This window comes from Talpa occidentalis, unplaced genomic scaffold (genome assembly GCF_014898055.3).
Source record: "Talpa occidentalis isolate TD23 unplaced genomic scaffold, MPIMG_talOcc4v2.1 talOcc4.10, whole genome shotgun sequence".
In the NCBI taxonomy this organism is placed as follows: Eukaryota; Metazoa; Chordata; class Mammalia; order Eulipotyphla; family Talpidae; genus Talpa; species Talpa occidentalis.
Genome location: NW_023600993.1, coordinates 82,199,059 through 82,220,922, shown reverse-complemented (window position 1 = coordinate 82,220,922; position 21,864 = coordinate 82,199,059). Strand labels below are relative to the sequence as shown.

The 21,864-nt window shown below is 36.9% G+C and overlaps 1 protein-coding gene and 1 pseudogene across 4 annotated transcripts in view; both read left to right on the top strand.

The window, feature by feature from the left end:
- Positions 1–16: 16 nt before the first annotated feature.
- MCM8 (minichromosome maintenance 8 homologous recombination repair factor) overlaps positions 17–21,864 on the top strand; it is a 34,819-nt gene continuing 12,971 nt past the window's right edge. For 2 of the 4 annotated variants that reach the window (XR_008552271.1, XM_037494938.2), the window contains exons 1-13: positions 17–328; positions 967–1,119; positions 1,403–1,486; positions 3,533–3,615; positions 4,036–4,185; positions 4,964–5,067; positions 6,403–6,601; positions 7,987–8,072; positions 8,890–9,041; positions 9,270–9,465; positions 11,252–11,282; positions 11,983–12,123; positions 14,439–14,580. Coding sequence is in view for 3 of the 4 variants with exons in the window: in XM_037494938.2 (XP_037350835.1) it covers positions 127–328; positions 967–1,119; positions 1,403–1,486; positions 3,533–3,615; positions 4,036–4,185; positions 4,964–5,067; positions 6,403–6,601; positions 7,987–8,072; positions 8,890–9,041; positions 9,270–9,465; positions 11,252–11,282; positions 11,983–12,123; positions 14,439–14,580 (1,723 nt within the window). In the remaining variant the exon portion in view is untranslated. Of the gene's footprint in view, positions 365–966; positions 1,120–1,402; positions 1,487–3,532; positions 3,616–4,035; positions 4,186–4,963; positions 5,068–6,402; positions 6,602–7,986; positions 8,073–8,889; positions 9,042–9,269; positions 9,466–11,251; positions 11,283–11,982; positions 12,124–14,438; positions 14,581–21,864 lie in introns of all 4 variants that reach the window. The other 2 variants (XM_037494946.2, XM_037494954.2) reach the window with 2 other exon arrangements.
- LOC119237530 (NAD(P)H pyrophosphatase NUDT13, mitochondrial-like) lies at positions 14,706–16,503 on the top strand (annotated as a pseudogene).

The following is a 21,864-nucleotide window of genomic DNA, read 5'->3' as shown; positions in this document are numbered from 1 at the left end:
GTTGCGTCACGGAAGCGCCAAAAAAGAAGTTGAAGACCGGCTGGCCGGGGGCTTCAGGCGGTGAATAGTTCCCCGCCTAGCAGTCGCGGGTGGGTGGAGACTGAGGCCGCGGATCCTGTCTGACTGATGAGACCCTGCCCGGCTCGTGAGCGGCTGAAGAAAACCTCCCGCTTGCGCAGGGGTCCTCTGAGGAGCTCGACCCTCAACCGCCCGTGGGCTCTGCGGTGCTTCGACCGCGGGGGGAAGCGAGAGCCTGGCCGGGCGTTGATGCTTCCACCCCGGAGCCCGCCCCGCCCCCGAGTAGGAGAGTTGGGGGACCTTGTCCTTGGCAAGTAAGAACTTTTCGAGAGGAGTTGTGAATAAAGTAGAGTATTGAATTATTTTTACTACATTATTATTGCTATTTTTTCTAATTATTACATTATTTTTACTACATAATTTTAATTTTATTTTTATTACATTATTTTTACTACAATCAACATTAGAAGAATTCTTACCATATAAAGGCTGGAAACTTTATTTCTCTGAAGGCAGAGTTAAAAATGCAAAAGTACCTTAGGTTCTATTTTTTTAACTTGTCTTTGGATGCTACAAAGCCTGCAGGTGGCTCTTTTACTCTTGGTTTGTGTTGAAATTCTTACCAGTTTTTCTCATCGTATTATTTCGTGTGGGGAGTCTCAAGACAGTTTTGAATTCAGTTCTGTTCCCCAGTAGTTTTGATCTCAGTCACTTCGCTGAATTGCTCTGGGCTTTAATTTCTTCACGTGTGATATGATCTTGATGTTGTCAAAGTTCTCTCCAGCCCTAACATAGTGAATTTGTTTAGTTATTAACTTTCTTAATAATTGATTAAATTGATTTAAAGAATATTTAATTTTTTTGTCTGCTTACTATGTTAATTCATATTCAGGAGCACTATTTTCCTTATAATAATTTTGATGAAGACTTTCCTAATCTTTCTTTTAGAAGACATGAGTGGAGAACATAGAGGCAGAGGATTTGGACGGGGACGATTTCAAAGCTGGAGAAGAGGAAGAGGTGGTGGGAACTTCTCAGGAAGATGGAGAGAAAGAGAACATAGAACTGATTTGAGTAAAAACATAGGAAAACAAACTTCTGGTAGGGAGGTCAATCATGATTATTTGATTTCCTCCCTCCTCCCTTTGATGAAGGAATCCATTATGCCAATTACACAAAGCAGTTTTACTTAAAATTCAGTCTTCTCTTTTATTTATGTTACCCCTTAAGTTACTATTTGGATGTTAAATACAAAATTTATGCCCAAACCTGTAATTTAGATATTCTATTGATACTATGTCAGGTTCTCATTGTTGGAAGGAGCAGTTGGGGAAAAAGTTTGATTCATTTCTGCTAACATATAGTACCCTTTTTTTTCCCCTAGAAAAAACCCCACGGTCATCACTACTACAATCAACATTAGATGAATTCATACCATATAAAGGCTGGAAACTTTATTTCTCTGAAGGTAGAGTTAAAAATGCAAAAGTACCAAACAAAGGTCATATTTTCTTAACTTGTCTTTGGATGCTACATCTCATGTAATTTATTTGACTTACTGTTATATTGTCCCTTCTTGAATCTTAGTTCACCCAAACAATTAAATCATGTTTGTGTTTCAAGAGCATTATTTTTAGGTTTTCTGTCAGTCAGGAAAACAGAAACTACACTAAGTATTTCAATATAGGGAATTGGTTATATAGATTGAAGAATAAAAAAATCAAAAATGAACACTGAGGGAACTCCCCAGATAGTAGTAACTTCAAGAAGCAGCAAACTACCTTTTGACCAAGGGAATAAAATAATAATAATAGTAATAATCATAATAATAACAATAGTTCTGAGGTTACCAGAACCTTGCAATTCAAAGGAAGGCCCGTAGTATTGCTTTGACCTCTGTAGGGCATCCTACAAAGCTATTCTTTAGAAGGCATAGAAGGCTAGACAGGTATCCTTTAGAGCTATGCTGCGGCCACTGAAGCAAATTAAATTGGTTGCTGCTGGTAACAGCAGGAGGATGGCTCAGTTGCTGATTTGAGCACGAGGCTAGAACTGTAGCCTCCTCTACAGTTAGGATAGTTGGAGAGATGCTGAAAGAATTAGAGATAACATACCTTTCTCTCCTGCCACTTTACGTTCTCTACAGTGCCTCCATTTGTCAAAACCTAAAGGGAGTCTGGGAAATGCAGTGTGCAGATCTTGATGGTAGCATCACAGCAGAAAAATAGGAGGGTGGGCTTGGAACTTAGAGATAATAACCAACATGGTTTTGTGTAAAAGCACAGTTAAGGATTCTCCCTTTTCTAATTAAGAACACTAGTTAACATCATACATCTATATATGTTTAGAGAATTCTCTTTTCTAATCTCATGTAGAATCCATATGTTTATGACTCTCACTAGATAGGTGTTACAGATACCTCTCTCTCTCTCTCTACACATATACATATACACACACACCCCTACATATATATGTATATATATAACTGTGTTTGTTTCTTTCCCACTAGACTGTCCTACTTGAAAGGAAGGATCTTGCCCTGTCCAAGTACTTAGTATTTGTTTTTTGAATGAATAAAAAGTTACAAATGTTTTCTGTAGTGAGTATGTTTTTATTAAATAGAAAGATATATTTCATAGGTGATGTGTTTTTTTTTTTTTTTTTTTTTTTTTTTTTTTGCTTTAGGATGTTTTAACTACCAACACAAATAATCATGCGGTTTCTGTTTTCCGGACTGACAGAAAACCTAAAAATAATGCTTTTGAAACATAAACATTATTTAAATGCTTGGGTGAACTGAACTTAAAGAAGGGAGTATATATCAGTAACTAAATAAATTATATGAGATGTAGCTGCCAAAGACAAATTAAGAAAATATTTCCCTCACTGTTAAGTCAGAGGACTAGAAGTGATCTTTGGGCTGGTTCTAAAGGTGTAATTTAGGAGGTGATTAGGTTTGATCAGCTGTCCTTCCAAACTACTTCATTGTACCTTTTATCTCTGGGAGGCCAATTTAAAAATGTTACAGAACTTTACAGTATAAAAGATAGGTTTAAAATTTTGGGACCAAAGTCAAGTGTTGGTCTGTCTGATCTGAGAACAGTACCTGACAAGTGTCAGTTTGGACTAGAATTTACTTTGCCAAGACTGCTTATCTTCAATGGTTTCAGAATAAGAGTTGCTGTGCATAGCTTTGACTTTATTAAGGTGTTTGCTTTGAGCCATACTGTGTAAGCTATTTGAATTAATAGGTGCTATTAAGTGTCAAAGCTTCAATACATTCTCAGATATTGGTTCTTTTAGAGAGAGATTCTTCCAGTCTGCATTTCAGATCATATAGGCCTAAACTTGTTTCAGAATCTTTAAGTATACTTTCTATACCAGTTCTTTCTAAATATAATCAGAATGCAAAATTAGAAAGTCATCTACAATGTCTATAGTGTTCTTTCTGTCTCATGAAAATATGCTTGTATATATGTGACTATTAGTGTTAATTCCATATTTGTTGGATTAGTTTACAGCAGTAGCTCTCCTTTTATTGAGAAGATTCAAGCTTTTGAAAATTTTTTCACAAGGCGTATTGATTTATATGATAAGGTAAGATTTCCATATAACAAAGCTAGAAGTCCACCTTTTTGTGTTGCTTATTGAACATTATACTTGAGGTGCTAGTGATTATGATTGTAATCACTCAAGTCAAACTGGTTCGTTCCAGATCTCAGCTCTGCTACTTAACCTGCAGTGCAGACTTTGTTGAACTGCTTACCTTCTTTGTGCCTTGCTTTTCTTATCTATCAGTTGAGAATGATAGTATTAATAGCTATCACAAAAGGTTCTTAAGAGCCATAAATACGTTAATATATTTAAATATTAGAACTGTTCTTAGCATAACATTTACAGTCCTTATTGTCACTATAGAAACATTGTATGCTTTTCTCAAAATGTATAATTGAATGTTCAGTTATGATAATTAACTTTGAAAAGCAATTCTTGTTTTCATACCTTAATATTTCTTAGGATGAAATAGAAAGAAAGGGAAGTATTTTGGTGGATTTTAAAGAACTGACAGAAGACGATGAAATAGCTAAATTGATACCAAGTATAGCAAGTGAAATAAGGGATACGCCCGAGAAAACCTTGGCTTGCATGGGTCTGGCAATACATCAGGTAAATATTTTGTGCAGATTTTTTGTCAAAATTTTGAGGGAAGATTTTGGAGTAATAGTACCATCTCTGAAAGAGACTTCATTTTTGCCAGCAGATCTTAGCTAGAATAGAAAAGTTGTAGTCCTGTCCCAAAAGATGTCATTCATTCTATATACAACAGCATACTGAAATATAACATTTACTTGTGATTTATTTGAATTTATTTTTTTTTTGCCTAACTCACTTGTCTCTATGTGAAATCTTTTCAAACTCACATAGTATTTTGTCCCTAAATCTTATGGTTCCTATGACAGTTATAGCTGTGTATGTGCATCTCATTTTCTCTCAGATTGTTAACATACTGCTTTGTACACAAGTAGATAATATTTATTTCCTCTAGTATCAAATGTTAAGTAAGTAAGTATTGGGTATTTTGAAAGACATCTTTATTTTCTATCTTGACTATTAATTACTATGAATAAGTAGAAAATACAACATATGTTCTCACCAGAACCTGTACAGGAGGTAACAGTTTTAGGGGCTACTATGAGGAATTTTAGTATCAGTTCTACTTACAGTAAAAGGAAGCAGTCAAGAGATGCAACAGTTTGCCATCCAGGAATAGCAAAATCTCAAGTAAATTGTAAGCCACTATACAGTGAGTAATCAGAATTAAATATCAGTTTTAAGGGGCTGCTAGAATTCTGTTGATCTTCATAAACTTCATATTCTCTGTAGTGTTCTGCTTCAAGGGGACATTTTATTTTCTAGCTTTTGAGTAAACGTCTGTTCTGTTTAGGTTTTAACTAAGGACCTCGAAAGGCACGCAGCTGAATTACAAGCCCAGGAAGGATTGTCCAGAAGTGGGGAAACAATAGTAAATGTTCCACAGATTCATGCAAGGTGAGTGATTTGCTGGTATTAAAATATTATTTAAAATTGGGCATTGAAGACTGTTTGAGGAGAACCTCATAAAGCCAAAGAAATTGGAGAAAAGTATGAATTCCTTACTATTGTATTACTCTTCAAATTCAAGTAAACCCACAGAAAATTTTTCAAAAAGATTTTGACAGAAATAAATCTTTTCTGCCCAAATAGTTGATTTCCTAGTCTGTAAATTTCTGTGAACATTGACTTTGGGTGTGTACTTATAAAGACCCTGCTGTTTAAATCTAATAATCCATGTATTAGACTAAGTTGTCTGATTCTATTTTGTTAAAATTAGTAGTTTTCTACTAAACACAGAGAACAAATAGAATTTTATTTTTTTATTTTTTTTAATTTTTTTTTTTAATAGAGGCATGTTTTATTTATTTGTTTGTTTGTTTGTTTTGTTTATACATGCACTGGGTACAGTCAGAAGCGCGGGGGATGGGGGGGGGGTCGGCGAGAGAATTCACCAGAGCCAGAGCGGGGAGCAGAGCAGAAAGACCGAAGCACACTGCTGAGGGGAGCAGCGGGCGGCAGGAGAAGGTCTGCGCGCCATGTGGGACCCTCCCCAGGTGGCCGGGGAGCAGCCGGGGATCGAACCGGCGCCGCAGAGGTCACCGGCAGCTTTGCAACCCAGCGCTCAACCACTGCGCCACCGGGGAGGCCCAGAATTTTATTTTTTTAAAGTCATCATTATTATATTTTGATTTTAAATTCTCGCTGGAAGAGATGACTATGGTAGTCATCAAGGCTTTGTTGTTCTTTTCCAGAATTTATAGAAGACATTTCCTAAGAGGTCTTGAAAAGGAAGTTAGAAACTCAAAAGTCGCTGAATCTATAGACTTTCTTTTTGGCATTTTTTTTTTTTTTTCTTTTTGCCCTTTTCCCCAGCAGGACAAGAAGAAAAGAGATTTAACATTTTTATTTTTTTAAGAATGACTTAACTTTTTTAAAATCAAATTTCATTGATTTGCCATTATTTACAAAGCTATAATTTGGGGAGCACAACTTCACTTCGCAGTGTACAAGCTTCACTTACCTTCCACCAGAGCTCCAGTGCCAGCACACTCTTACCTTAGCTCTCCCATTCCTTATCCTCTCTCTCCCTCTGTCTCCTTTGGTAACCACTCTTTCACAGAGAAGAATGACAGAATTCTTTGAAATTTCAGATGTTCATAAAGATATTTATGGTATTTTTTGAGATTTCCATAGTTGTTCCTAAAAGGGATTCGTGAAGATAGAGGCATCCTCAACTTTCTGTTCGTAGTAAATCCATAGATAAAAATATGTTACTGGTTTTGTTTTTAGGGTATACAACTATGAGCCCTTGACGCATCTCAAGAGTGTCCGAGCAAATTGCTATGGAAAATACATTGCTCTAAGAGGGACAGTGGTTCGTGTCAGTAATATAAAGCCTCTTTGCACTAGAATGGCTTTTGTTTGTGCTGCATGTGGAGAAGTTCAGAGTTTCTCTCTTCCAGATGGAAAATATAATCTTCCCACAAAGGTAATGTCATATTCTTCAACTATTTATTTATCTTGGTACAGAAGGCAAATTTTTATAGAAAGTATATCTCATTTTTTCCTGAACACAAAGATTTTTGTATTTTCAGTTTTTAAGTTATGACATACTTCAGGGAAATGAAAACATAAATAAAACATTCCTTTACCCATCACCCATAATTTTTTGCCAGCTCCAGATAAATTTTTTGAATATGTGAAATATGAGTGATACAATTTGTCTCTTTTTCACTCATTGCTTGTAACATTCCCAGAGACAGTCATCCTGAAGTTACTGGGTACCTTCTCCATTCCTGTGAATTAAAGTGACCAGAAAGATGGTGTTGCAGGTGCTCTCTTCTAGTTACTGTTACTGCATTGCAAATCACCCTAAAACTTACACGTAAGATAACCACAAACATTTAATTTCTCATGATTTCCCTAGGTCAGGAGTTTGGATGAACTGCTTGACTGGATGAAATTATAGTACTGCAACTATATGGTAGCTGGAGCTGGAACAGGGTCTGAACTATTTGGGAGTTGACTGGGTCTCTCTTATTCATATGATCTTTCTGTGTAGGATGGTTTTGGCTTCTTGTACACAGTATGGCAGTTCAGGGTATTTGGTCTGCTTACATGTTTACTGGTAGCTTCAAAAGAGAGATGTATAGTTGACAAGCATAAATGGCTTTCCCTTTTTTTGAGCCAGCCTCGGAAGACATGTAGCATCACTTCTGCCACATTCTGCTGGGTACAAGTCTGTCCAGATTCTAGGAAAGGGAAACTAGACTTCATGTCTTGATGGGGATGTAGCAAGGTTCTAGAAAGATTTATAAGATGTTGCTGCCACTTATTTGGAAAATGCAGTCTGCTATAAGAAGAGAATTTATAAATGCATCTTGAAATCCAAACAGCAAACAAGTGATTTAAGAAAATTTGAATGCAACTTACTTACATGTTAACAATGTCCTATGTGGTACAATAAATATTATACTATATTTCTGTAGCACAGGAGGCTGGATGGGAGAGTTGGGGATTAAAAAAGACCCAGTAAAAGCTTTGGAAAGGGAGATTAGGGCTGGGTTTATAGGACTGAATGGGAGAAGGCATTCAAGAATTGGGAGACTATAGGCACAAAAGAATAAGTGCTTGATGTGAGAAAGAGGTCAGGAGCCTTGCAGCAGAAAGAATAAGAGCAGTAATCGAGGGGGACCAATTGAAAAAGCTTATGACACAGGAAATAGAAAGTCATTGCAATTTTTAGTGCATTTTACTTTAATACCATTCTGAGACCAACCTTTAAAAGAATTTTAATGAAGCATTTTAACTTGAACCTTCCTGAGATATGATTATAGTTTAACAGAATCTGAATGTGAATTATTCTTGTTGCAGTGTCCTGTGCCCGTATGTCGAGGAAAGTCATTTACTGCTCTCCGAAGTTCTCCTCTCACAGTTACAGTGGACTGGCAATCAATCAAGTAAGCAATCAGACTATTAAATAAAAGGCAGGTTTTAGATATCTCCTATTGAATAGATCAATAATTTTCCTGTATTACACTAATTCTTATCTGTAGGCACAAGTATGTAAGAAAAGATTTCTTCAAGAGTTCATTGTTATATGCTGAAGTATATTCTATACTTCACTTTATCTTTTAATACTTTCCCATTTGTTGTTTTCTAAAATTCCTTCAATATCCCTTGTTTGTTGTAACATTTCTGCATACCCCAAAACTATTCTTTACTGTTTTAATGACTGTTACTTTAGTGGACATATTGGAGTGAAGGTGGGCAAATAAAGTAATGCTCATCCTGCCATCCTTAGTTGGAAACTGCTAGAGTAATATTATTTTATTTTTTTAAATAAAGTCTTGCTTTTTCTTTTTGTTTTTTTAAATATTTATTTATTTATACAAGAACTGGGGTGCAGGTCAGAGGTGTGGAGGGTGAGAGGATCCACCAGAGACAGAACGGGGAACAGAACAGACAGACAGACTGAAATACACTGCTGAGGGGAGCAGCAGGCGAGACAGGAGAGGTCTGCCACGCCATGTGGGTTTCACCCTGGCCGGACAGGAATCGAACCCACGCTGCAGAAGCTGAGGACAGCAAAACAGAGCGGCGCGCTCAACCCACTGTGCCACTGGGGAAGTCTTGCTAGAGTAATTTTAGGTGCAATGTTGAATATTTTTTAACCTCTTTATATCGCTCAGCACCATGTGGACCCTGAAGAGTTAGTATGCTGAAGAAATAACTCAGTCAATATGTGTACTGACTAAAAATTGTTTAACTTTCTAGAATCCAGGAGCTGATGTCTGATGATCAGCGAGAAGCAGGTCGGATACCACGAACAATAGAATGTGAGCTTTTTCATGATCTAGTGGATAGCTGTGTCCCTGGTGACACTGTGACTATTACTGGAGTTGTCAAGGTCTCAAATGCAGAAGAAGGTATGGTATAACTCTTTCCTCATTTTGATTGTCCCTCACAAAATGTCAATATTCATTGTTTCTCTTTTTAAGATACTTCTGAATATTAATTTAGGGAACTCCTTTTTTTTACATAGATGAAGTTTACCTTTAAGATAGTATACTGTGCCTTTCTTCCACATTCTTGAATCTTTGTAGGGAAAAATGAAAGCAGCAGCTAAATCATATTTAATACTTTGAAATTTACAGGTTCTCGAAATAAGAATGACAAATGCATGTTCCTTTTGTACATTGAGGCAAATTCTATTAGCAATAGCAAAGGACAGAAAACAAAGACTTCTGAGGATAGCAGTAAGCATGGGGCATTGATGGAGTTCTCACTTAAAGACCTTTATGCCATCCAAGAGATTCAAGCAGAAGAAAACCTGTTTAAACTCATTGTCAAGTATGTATGAAGTTACCTGAATTTTATTACACATGTGCATATTGGGAGCTCTTGGCTACAAGTAACAAAAAATTAGTCAAAATGGACGCAAACTACATACAGTTCATTGGCCAAATCCAGCTCATTGCCCATTGTATATGGCCCCTGAACTAAGAATCATCTAAAATTTTGATACATTTGTCAAATCCATAAAATGTCCACAACGCCAAGGGTGAATGCCAATATAGACTGTAGACTTGAGTGATGATAATGTGTTGTATAGGTTCATTGATTGCAGCAAATGTAAATCTGGTGAGGGATATTGGTAGTGGGGTATATGTGCATGAGGCTAGGGCAGGGGTTATAGTGGAATTCTAACTTTTGCTCAGTTTCATTTGCATATTGTGGGCAGCTGCTTTCACATAAGTTGAGTTATTGTGATCAGGACAATAAAATGGAAAACATATATTTTCTGTTCCTTTAAGAAAAAGTTTGTTTTGTCTCACCCTTGCTGGTTAACAAATAGAATACTATGAAAGGAGAATGGAGAAAACAGTGGGAAGTTCTGTTTTAGTTTAGGTCCTTTCAGAAGCCATGATTTGGGTAAGCCCTAGAAATATTGGTAGGGGCATGGGGAAGTAAAACAGAGAAGGGATGACAGTCAGTGTCGAGTTCCTTATTGAACATGTACCAGGGCATAATCTTTCTGTTGCTTCTGGGACACCAGACTCTACAGAGCTAGCCTTGGTGTTTTTCATGAAAGGGCCTAGATTTGGGCTGCTTCTTGAAATATTAGATAACCCAGCACTTCTGGTCTGCCCAAGCCAGCCTGCTGATGATTCTGTGGACATGGGAAGCCCTTTAGCAGACAGGTGTACCTCTTCTTAGGAACAAGGTCTTGGGAGCAAGCCAGCAGTGATTATGCAGGGCATGCTGAACAATGAGTGCCAAGGGCATATGGCAGGACACCAACTTTAGTGTTGACATATATTAAAACGGATAATGATTCACAGTTTCCTCTTGATTACATCACTTCCATTTTATATATTTTGTTCCTTATATATACAACCCATCAGTGTAAACATGTTTCTTTATATTAAAATTTGGTCTTATTTTTCTTGAGCTTTTGAATTAAACTGAAAAATGAAATTTTATTCCATCTTACAATATTATGTACTCAGTTTTCCCTTTGGCCTTCTGTTAATGACTTGGCTGCATGGGTCTAAAGAGGTCTATTCATGCAAAATGCCATGGAAGACCATGATTATGATGCATTATAAAGGATAATAGTGTAAAAAGAACAATTAGTATATCTGGTTACCTTTTTTTTAGAGATTTATTTTTACTTATTTATGCATACCAGAACTAGGATATAGGCCAGAGGTATGGGGTGGGCTGGGAGTATTCACCAGAGACAGAGTGGGGAGCAGAACAGGCAAATCTACTGAAATACACTGTTGCCGTGCCATGTGGGTTAGCTCCCTGGCCAGGGATCAAATTCATGGTGGCTGGCAATAGCTTGATAGCACTGAGACCTAACCCCTGTGCCACCTGGGAGGCCCACATTTGGTTACTTTAAAATACTTTACAAGTACCTTGTTTTCCTTACACAAGCACAGTTTTGAAAGCATTCTTCCCTCTCTAGATTAGCCAAGAACCTTGAGAAATTTATTGTTAGAATAAAATTTGAGTAATTTGAGTAATTTTATGATGCTATGTAAAACAAGTTAAGCAAATTGTAAAGTAGATCTTCTAATGAATTAGTGAAGTGTTAATTAGAATTTATAAGTTATATTCTGTTTTTCAGCTCCCTTTGCCCTGTCATTTTTGGTCATGAAGTAAGTATTTTGCTTCATCTTACTCAAAAATATGTAAAGTTGATTAAAATAAATATAAAAATGCCACCAAAAGCATAATTTCTGCTGGCTAATTATTTGTATTTTAATATGAATTATTATTCTCCATAAATTAATGATGCAAGAGGCAAACTATAGCCATTGATAAGAAAACAGTGCTTACCAATTAAAGTTAGTAGGGGTGGATTTCTTTTGAAGTGACTCTGGATATTGTAAATGTTAAAGCAGAAACTAAGAAATATTTTTTAGTTTTGTGGATGGTTCATGCCTTGCAAGGTAGGTCTTTGCTTAGTGACTGTTAAGGTGCCTTTCTGATTTTGCATGCTTTCTAGTTTTTGTTTAAAAGTTATTTATATTAGAGATATTTATGTTTTTAGACTTTTTCTTAGAAAAAAATTTAAGTCACACATGCTTTAAAAAATCCCCAATGCTTAATATTTACGAATACATATATTTTGTATATAAACAAAACACATATATTGTATATATACAAATATATATATATCATACATATGAATTTATATTTGCACACACAGATACACATATATTTATTAATATATAAAACATGAATACATAAAAATGTTTACATATTTGTATGTGTTTTACATAAATCACCCCTTTGACTAGTCATTTTCCTTCTGGCTTTTGTTTTTTCCTTTTTTTCTCTTCTTTCACACTTGAGCTTGTCAAAGCAGGTTTGGCATTAGCACTCTTTGGAGGAAGCCAGAAATATGCAGATGACAAAAACAGAATTCCTATTCGAGGAGACCCACACATCCTTGTTGTGGGAGATCCTGGCCTGGGAAAGAGTCAGATGCTACAGGTAAGAAGTCATTCATTTAGTATATATAAATATATGAACAATGTACCAGTGAATTTTCTCAAAGCATGTATGTAGCATTTGTGTTCCAGAAGATAGGGTTTATCTGGTAATATAAGTGAATTAATTTGTATAGGTAACATTTAACTTACATCTGACTGTTCTTTCAAATCAAGCCAATCTCAGACATAGGCATTCTGGTCTGTTGAGACAGCAACTATTGTAAAACATTAACCATTTCCCTCGCCCTTTTTTGTGTGTCCAACATTTGTACCCAGGCTAACTTTGCTCGTCTGTATTGCTATAACCTCACTTAAAAACAGAATAGTATGAGACAGTAAAGCAGAATTACCCATTCTCTCATCACACAACTACAAAAGCACTGTATTAGATTTTAGAAACTCTGTATACATTCCTTTCTCTAAGTCTAAAGCAAGGCACTTCTGTGACCAATGTCACACTTAATGTCAATCTTTATTCCCCATGGCTGAGTGTTAGACCAGTCATCACTTTCATTCTTTCTTTTTTTTTTTTAAGATTTATTTATTTATTTATTTATTTATTTATTTGTTTGTTTGTTTATTTATTTATTTATTTATGCAAGCACCGGGTACAGTCAGAAACGTAGGAGGGTGAGAGAATTCACCAGAGCCAGAGAGGGGAGCAGAGCAGGCAGAAGGACCGAAGTACACTGCTGAGGGGAGCAGCGGGCGGCAGGAGAGGTCTGCGCGCCATGCAGGACCCTCCTCCGGTGGCCAGGGAGCAGCCGGGGAGCAGCGGGGATTGAACTGGCGCTGCAGAGGCTGCTCGCAGCTTCGCAATCCAGCGCTCAACCACTGCGCCACCGGGGAGGCCCATCACTTTCATTCTTACTGTAATATTTCATCCATATTTTGTTTTTGACCAACTGGACCTACTTCGAAAAAAATTTCTGTTCTGAACCCTTACTACCAGCCTAACGCTGAGGCAGAGTCCCTAGTTATAGATAAAAAAAGGTTGATGAGCAAAATGGGAACAGTGTACTTAGCCAGAACATGCATGTGAAAGGGGCCGATGGAGATGCTTTCATTTCTGTGTTTTGTAGCATCATGTGTGTTATTGGTGGAAGCCTGCTTTAATTGCCACAGTGTTGGGTTATCTATATAATCTTAATTTAATTTATACATTTTGCTTACATTATATAAAACTCCCCATTTTCCTCTTTCTCTTATTTAAGAAATACCTCTTGGTAGATAATCATTATGAAATACTTTTAGTGGTACTGAAAAATTTTTACTATGAAGAAGTGACATTGTTTCCTGTTTGTTAAATATGGAATAATGCCTTTTAAACCCTTGACTGAATTTAGAAATAGAAGCTGTTATAAACAATGGAAGGTATTGTGTATACAATCCCATTAAGCTAAGTTTTTAAAAATCAACTTAATACTAACAGTTATCAGTCATTTAGTTTGTGTTTTTAATTCCATTGTCTTCTGACTTTCTAGTTCACCATCATCCTCTCAGACTAATGAGTAAGAAATTGCAAGTAACAAAGTTAATGATAACTACTGTTTATTAAGCAAGGCACTATGGGGTTACTTAGGTTGTGCACTGCATCAGTCCAGAGCACACTAGTGACATAGATAATAGTGTGAACACTGTCTCTTAGAGTAGCGTGGTGTACAACTGTATACAGCAGCCTGGCATTGTGCACTTATTGTGTGTCAGCAGGCCATTTAGTGCCTTGTATACGTGTTCACATTAATGCCTCAGGACAATAATGTTATGAAACATAAGAAAGCTGGGCTCAGAGAAATCTGAGAGCAGCATAGCAGCAGAACCAGGATTTAAATAAGTCTGCCTAATTCCAGAGGTCCATGCTTTTAACTGTTATGTTATTTAACTACTTTTCTGATCTGCTACAACTTGTTTACTCAGAAGGTGAGCATTACTGAACCATTTTATTACCTGTTTAAAGAAGCATTGGAATCTTCTAAGCTAAAATTGATACTCACTTTTTGCTATTTGAACTTGAAAACAAAGCATAAAATGAATTTGTGTAGTGTGTTCACGATAGAATCATTCAGCCTCCCTGGGTTTGATTGAATCCTGACTTTGCACCTTCAGAGCTGTGTGAGTTAACTCTGTATGCATTGGTCTCCTCACTAGTAAGTGGAGATATAATATTTTCCTCTTATTGTGGTAGTGAAAATTCTATAGCAAAGCTCTTAGGAAAATAACCGGCATGTTGCCAACATTTTACATTTTGAGTAATTACTCTTTGCTATTATTTCCCTTTCACTTTGGCTAATGCATTTAAAAATTTTTTTTCCTTAGGCAGTGTGCAGTGTAGCACCACGTGGCGTATATGTTTGTGGTAATACCACCACCACCTCTGGTTTGACTGTAACTCTTTCAAAAGATAGTTCTTATGGAGATTTTGCTTTGGAAGCTGGTGCTCTGGTACTTGGTGATCAAGGTGAGAGGCGGAGAGATTAATAACAATTCTGGTTTTTTTTTTTAAGGGCTTTGCCTTTTAAATTAACTCTTTTACATTCTGTTCAAGAAGTATTTGGGAGCACTGTCCAAAACAGTAAGTTGATAATGAGCACCAGGGTAAAAAACCAAACTAGAAATACAGTGCTGCTATTATTTTATATATATACTGAAGAATTGAAGCTGGTACTTCGTTTTCAAAATCATGCAGTGGTTACAATTACATGTAAAAATAATCAGGTCAAATATATATAATTCCATATCATTCCCATGTCATACGGTCTATCACATTTGTGATAATTTGCATTAAAGCCTATTTTATTTATTTATTTTTTATTTTTTTAAAGATTTATTTATTTATTTATTTATTTATACAAGCACTGGGTACAGTCTGAAGCGCGGGAGGGTGAGAGAATTCAACAGAGCCAGAGCGGGGAGCAGAACAGGCAGAAGGACTGAAGTACACTGCTGAGGGGTGCAGCGGGCGGCAGGAGAGGTCTGTGTGCCATGTGGGACTCTCCATCGGTAGCCGGGGAGCAGTCGGGGATCGAACCGGCGCTGCAGAGGCTGCGGGCAGCTTCACAACCCAGCGCTCAACCGCTGCGCCACCGGGGAGGCCCTTAAAGCCTATTTTAAAGCTTAATAGTAAGTTCCCTGTGAGATGGGATTTGGTTATCTTGTTGACTACCATATTCTTATTGCCTAGTTCATAAGTGGATAGTAAATGCTAGTTGAATGAATTACCGTTACGTAGCTCAGAATACTGCTAAATGCCTTGAAACTGAAAAGAAGGTGAATGTTACTTAAAGTTTAGGAAGGCATCCTAACAGAATTCAGAGACTTGGCACTGCCCCAGTATTGTGGGATTGCTTGCAGGAGAAGATCTTTGCGGTGCTGTATCCTGCCCTCAACCTCTTTTAATCAATAAGACATGGCATTTATTTGAACTGAAAGATGATGATGATGCATGTTAAAAAGCCTAGCAGACAGGAGCATTTTACCTCTTTCATAACCTGCTTCTTTTGCTTCAAAAGTCAGAACATTAATACATGGTCCGCCAGCACAGCCTATTAGAGTTGGGAAGGCTTCTGGGTATGTTGGTCAGGGTATATAAAGGGAATAGAGGGTTCGTGCTGATGGGATGCTTTGAACAGCATGAAGCGTGGTTTGCTGTGCATCTAGGTCTGCATAGCTCCTTTTACATCAATGCTTCCTTATACCAGCAAGAGAAACAGCTCAAAGGATCCTTCACTAAACTGAGAAGGCTCTCTTGCAGCCGAATGCGAAGAATGCCTCCTTGCTGCCCACCTCTCATGCCAATTCTCTGGAAGAGACTGTCAGACAGGAAGTTGCAGGAGAGGTGGTCCTTTCCTAATAGTTCACTCAGAATTGCTTGTCATGCGGCTATGAAGCCAGGGTAGACAGAGATCCTGGTGACTGAGAACTGGAGGCAGCTGCCTGGATCAATCATGATGATGTGGCTACAGCCCTGAGGAGACCTGATCCATATACTCCACAACAAAATGGAACATTTCCATTCGGGTTGTCCCCCAAGCTAGCACTTGTCCACCAATTGAGTAAGGAGTGTGCAAACACCCATCTATTCTATCCTGCTTGGTTAACTCAGACCAAGCTATCTAGATCCCTCAATATTCTGGTGGACCATATCAGAGATCATTTGCTAAAGAGGAGGTGACAAAAGGTCACATCCAGGCCACTTTATAATAAGGCAGAACAAAAGATGAATGTACTGTGAGACACCTCTGTCAGCAGTATCAGTGAAAGAAGTTCTTAATTAGGCAATCAAAGATGTCAATGTGAGAAGAAAAACTGACAGCAGTTGTCAAAATCAGAGGGAAAGTTGAAGGTAGTGGGTCTTGGAAGCAGAAGTCTTTTGGTATGTGACTTGTTAATGCTGGATTTATGCTCCCTGCCAAAATGTATAATTTTGATTAAAACGTCTAAGTTTTGGAAACAAAACAAAATCTCACCCCACTACTGAATTACTTTTTATCCTCCCAGAATAAAGAAGAATAGCACAACATATTTTTATTCACATAAAGGTAGTTATTGTATATGACAGTTAAATAAAAGACATATTTAAGTCATCTGAAAGGATAAGGAAAGTGGGAGGTTCCTCAAGAGTGCTCTGCAAAAAATCAGATGCAATAGTGTTTGGTTGAGGTATCTGTATCACAAGTGGGACACCGGTGGTAAGTCATCTTTGCTGTTACTTGCACTTTTGCAGGCCACGGAGAAGATGATCACTTTACCAAGCCATGCCTGATTTCCTAAATATAAAATCGTTGCTTCCATTTGCACACATAGTAAATGTTGTAACTTCAACTAGGGGGATTTAGTGAGGATGAACCATTTCTTGAGTTTCATGGGCTAAACTAAATTTAGGATTTCCTACTATTCATATATCCATTGTATACCTTGTCAGAGGGAAGAAGAATTTATCTAAAAGAAATAAATTTACACTCTTAAAAAAAAGGTGCTATCCTTTGCTCTCAGATGACTTGTCAATAAGAGTTTAAAGTTGTCATTTTAGAATGAGGGTTGCCATATTTTAACCCATCTCATTGTATTAGTTTTGTTTCATTTTGTTTTTCAGGATAAAACTGATAGTTTATAGGAAATCCAGTTGGAGGGCTCAGCAAGAAGGGATCTCTTGCTACCTAAGTTTTTCTTTGTGATTTTTTAACCCTCTTGTAAAAACATATTCTTCTGCATGTGCCAGGCATTGCCCATACTTCAGTTCAATTAAGGTCATTCATTCATTCCATTTTGCCAGTGACCTCCACAGTTTTGTCTTCAGCCACGTTTGACACAGCTGATTACTATGCTCTCCTTTAAATACTTCCTCTCCATAGTTTCTGGAATACTATACTCTTTTGGTTTTCTTACTGCATTTATACTGTTCCTTTTTTATCTTTACTGTCATCACCACCATCCTGAACCCCTCCCAACCCCTTAACAGGTTAGTACCTCAGGGTGCTTAGTTTTAGTTTCTGTACTTTTTCCTTCTCAGTCTGTATGTCTTGGGGATTTTATCTAGTTTTGTGGCTTTACCTTACCTTTATGCTAGAAATTTCCAAATTTATATTTCTTTTTTTTTTTTTTTTAAATATTAAATTTTATTTTTATATTCCCCCATACAATTGCAAACGCCCCATTCTGACCCCAATCCTTCCCCTCCCGCCCCCCACCCCCCAAAAAGTGTCTCTGGTTCATAGTTTTTTGTTGATTTTGATTTTCACTTTCTTATATTCATTTTCCTGGTCCCTTATTTAAGTTTTCTAGATTCCTGCTATGAGTGAGACCATCCGGTATTTTTCTTTTTCTTTTTGGCTTATTTCGCTGAGCATGATCCCTTCCAGTGCCATCCATGTTGCTGCAAATTGCATGTGTTTATCTTTTTTGAATGCTGAGTAATATTCCATGGTATATATGTACCACATCTTCTTGATCCAGTCATCTATTTTTGGGCATTTGGGTTGTTTCCAAAGCTTAGCTATTGTAAACAGTGCTGCTATAAACATAGGAGTGCAGGTGCTCTTTGGAATTGATGTTTCTGTGTCCTTTGGGTAAATACCTAGGAGTGGAATTGCTGGATCATATGGAAGCTCTATGTTTAGTAGGTCCAGAAATCTCCACACAGCTCTCCATAGTGGTTGGACCAGTTTGCACTCCCACCAACAGTGCACAAGAGTTCCTTTTTCTCCACATCCTCGCCAACATTTGTTGTTGCTAGTTTTTTTAATATGTGCCATTCTCACTGGTGTGAGATGGTATCTCATGGTAGTTTTGATTTGCATTTCCCTGATGACAAGTGATGTTGAACATTTTTTCATATGTCTGTTGGCCATTTGCATTTCCTCTTCAGAGAAGTTTCTTTTTAGCTCTTCTGCCCATTTTTTGACTGGATTATTTTCTTTGTTGTTGCTGAGTCTCATCAGCTCTTTGCAGATTTTTGTGATCAGTCCTTTATCATTAGTGTTGGGTGCAAAAATGTTCTCCCAGTTGGTGGGGTTTCTCTTTGTTTTTGTTATTGTCTCTTTTGCTGTGCAGAAGCTCTTTAATTTGATGTAGTCCCAGCTGTTTTATCTTTCTCTTCACTATCACTGCTTTGGGTGATGTGTCTGTAAAGATGTCTTTGATGTGCAAATCCCGTAGTGTTTCGCCTATATTTCCTTCTATGTATTTTATGGTTTCAGGTCTTATGTCTAGTTCTTTAATCCATTTTGAGTTGATTTTTGTGTATGGTGTGAGGTAGTGGTCAAGCTTCATTCTTTTGCATGTAGCGACCCAGTTTTCCCAGCACCATTTATTGAACAAACTTTCTTTGCTCCAATGCATAGTCTTTGCTCCTTTGTCAAAGATTAGTTGACCATAAATCTGTGGGTTTATTTCTGGATTTTCTATTCGATTCCATTGGTCTGTATGTCTGTTCTTGTTCCAATACCATGCAGTTTTGATGATTATGGCTTTGTAGTATAGTTTGAAGTCTGGGAGTGTGATGCCTCCATTTCCTTCTTTTTTTTTCAGTAGAGCTTTGGCTATTCGGGGTTTTTGGTGATTCCATATGAATTTCATCAATAATTGTTCTATTTCTTTGAAGAATGCCATTGAGATTTTGATTGGAATAGCATTGAATCTGTATATTGCTTTTGGAAGGATGGCCATTTTAATAATGTTTATTCTTCCAATCCATGAGCAGGGGATGTCTTTCCATTTATTTGTGTCTTCTTCTATTTCTTTTAACAGTGTTTTATAGTTTTCTTTGTATAGGTCCTTTACCTCTTTTGTTAGATTTATTCCCAAATATTTGATTTTTTTTGTTTCGATAATAAAAGGGGTGGTTTTTTTGATTTCTTCTTCTTCAGATTTATTGTTTGTGTATAGGAAGGCTACTGACTTTTGCGTGTTGATTTTGTATCCTGCCACTTTACTGAATTGATTGATGAGTTGAATTAGTTTTTCTGTGGAGATTTTGGGGTTCTCTATGTATATTATCATATCATCTGCAAATAGTGATAGTTTGACTTCTTCTTTTCCTATTTGGATTCCTTGGATGTCTTTCTCTTGTCTTATTGCTCTGGCTAGGACTTCCAGTATTATATTGAAAAGCAGTGGTGAGAGTGGACATCCTTGTCTTGTTCCAGATCTTAATGGAATTGCTTTCAGCTTTTCACCATTGAGAATGATACTGGCTGTTGGCTTCTCATAGATGGCCTTTATGATGTTGAGGTATGTTCCTTGTATCCCAAGAATTTCAAGGGCTTTTATCATGAATGGGTGTTGCACTTTGTCGAAAGCTTTCTCAGCATCTATTGATATTATCATATGGTTTTTATATTTCTTTTTGTTGATGTGTTGGATAACGTTGATTGATTTTCGGATGTTAAACCATCCTTGTGCCCCTGGAATGAATCCAACTTGGTCGTGGTGAATTATCTTATGGATACATTGTTGGATTCTGATAGCTAAAATTTTATTGAGGATTTTTGCATCAGTGTTCATTAGGGAGATTGGCCTATAGTTTTCCTTTTTTGTGTTGTCCTTATTCGGTTTTGGTATTAGTGTAATATTGGCTTCATAGAACGTGTTTGGTATTGTCCCTTCCTTCTCATTTTTTGGAAGAGTTTGTGAAGGATAGGCACTAATTCGTCTCTGAATGTTTGGTAGAATTCATTTGTAAATCCATCAGGTCCTGGGCTTTTGTTTTTGGGGAGGTTTTTAATTACCATTTCAATTTCGCTGCTTGTAATTGGTCTGTTTAGGTGTTCTATTTCTTCTTTATCTAGCTTTGGGTGATTGTAGAGTTGTAGGAATTTGTCCATCTCCTCTAGATTGTTGAACTTGTTTCCATATAACTGTTCATAGTAGTTGCTGATTATTCTTTTGATTTCTGCTGTGTCCGTTGTGATTTCTCCTCTTTCATTTATTATTCTGTGTATTTGTGCTTTCTCCCTTTTTTCCTTTGTGAGCCTGGCTAGGGGTTTGTCTATTTTATTTATTTTTTCAAAGAACCAGCTCTTGGTTCATTGATCTTTTGGATTGTTTTTTTAGTTTCAATTTCATTTATTTCTGCTTTGGTTTTTATTATTTCTTTTCTTCTACTGGTTCTGGGGTTTTTTTGTTGTTCTTTTTCTAGATCTTTGAGCTTCGAGATTAGGTTGTTTTTTTGAGTTCTTTCTTGTTTTTTGATGTGAGCTTCTATTGCTATATATTTTCCTCTTATTACTGCTTTTGCTGCATCCCATACATTTAGGATATTGGTGTCCTCCTTGTCATTCAATTCAAAGAATTTTTTAATTTCTTCTTTGATCTCCTCGTTAGTCCAGTGGTCTTCCAGTAGTGTGGCTTTTAATCTCCATGAGGTAGGATAGTTCCTTGCCTTCTTTTTATGATTTATTTCTAGTTTGATGCCTTCGTGGTCAGAAAAGATGGTTGGTATGATTTCAATCTTGGTGTATCTGTTGATGTTTGTCTTGTGCCCCAGTATGTGATCGATCCTGGAGAATGATCCGTGTGCGCTTGAGAAAAATGTGTACTCCGTTTTTTTTGGGTTTAGTGTTCTATAGATGTCTGTTAAGCCCAAATGCTCTAGGTCCTTATTTAGAGCTTTAGTTTCTTTACTTATTTTTTGTCTTGTTGATCTATCCATTGTTGATAGTGGTGTGTTGAAGTCTCCCACTACATATGTGTTTTCTCTGATGTCTGTTTTCAGAGAGGACAACAGTTGTCTGATATATTTTGGTGCTCTTTCGTTTGGTGAGTATATGTTAATGAGTGTTATTTCTTCTTGAAGTATTGTCCCCTTAATCATAATGTAGTGACCATTGGGTCTCTTTTTATTTTTTTGAGTTTGAAGTCTGTTTTATCTGATATAAGTATAGCTGTTCCTGCTCTTTTTTGGCCCATTTGCTTGTAGGATGTTTTCCATCCTTTGACTTTGAGCCTATTTTTATCTTTTGTAGCTAAATGTGTTTCCTGGAGACAGCAAAAGGTTGGGTTTTGTTTCTTAATCCAGGCTGCAACTCTGTGTCTTTTTATTGAAGAGTTTAGTCCATTTACATTTAGAGTTAATATTGATATGTTAGCATCTGTATTTGCCATTATGTTTGTCTTTCCTTGATTTATTATATTATTCTTTTAATAACTTTTTTTTTTTTTTTTTTTTGGTCTTCTTTCGTTGTTATTCGTCCCTCTGAGGTTCTGGCTTTAGGATTCCTTGTAGTACTTTTTGGAGTGGGGGTTT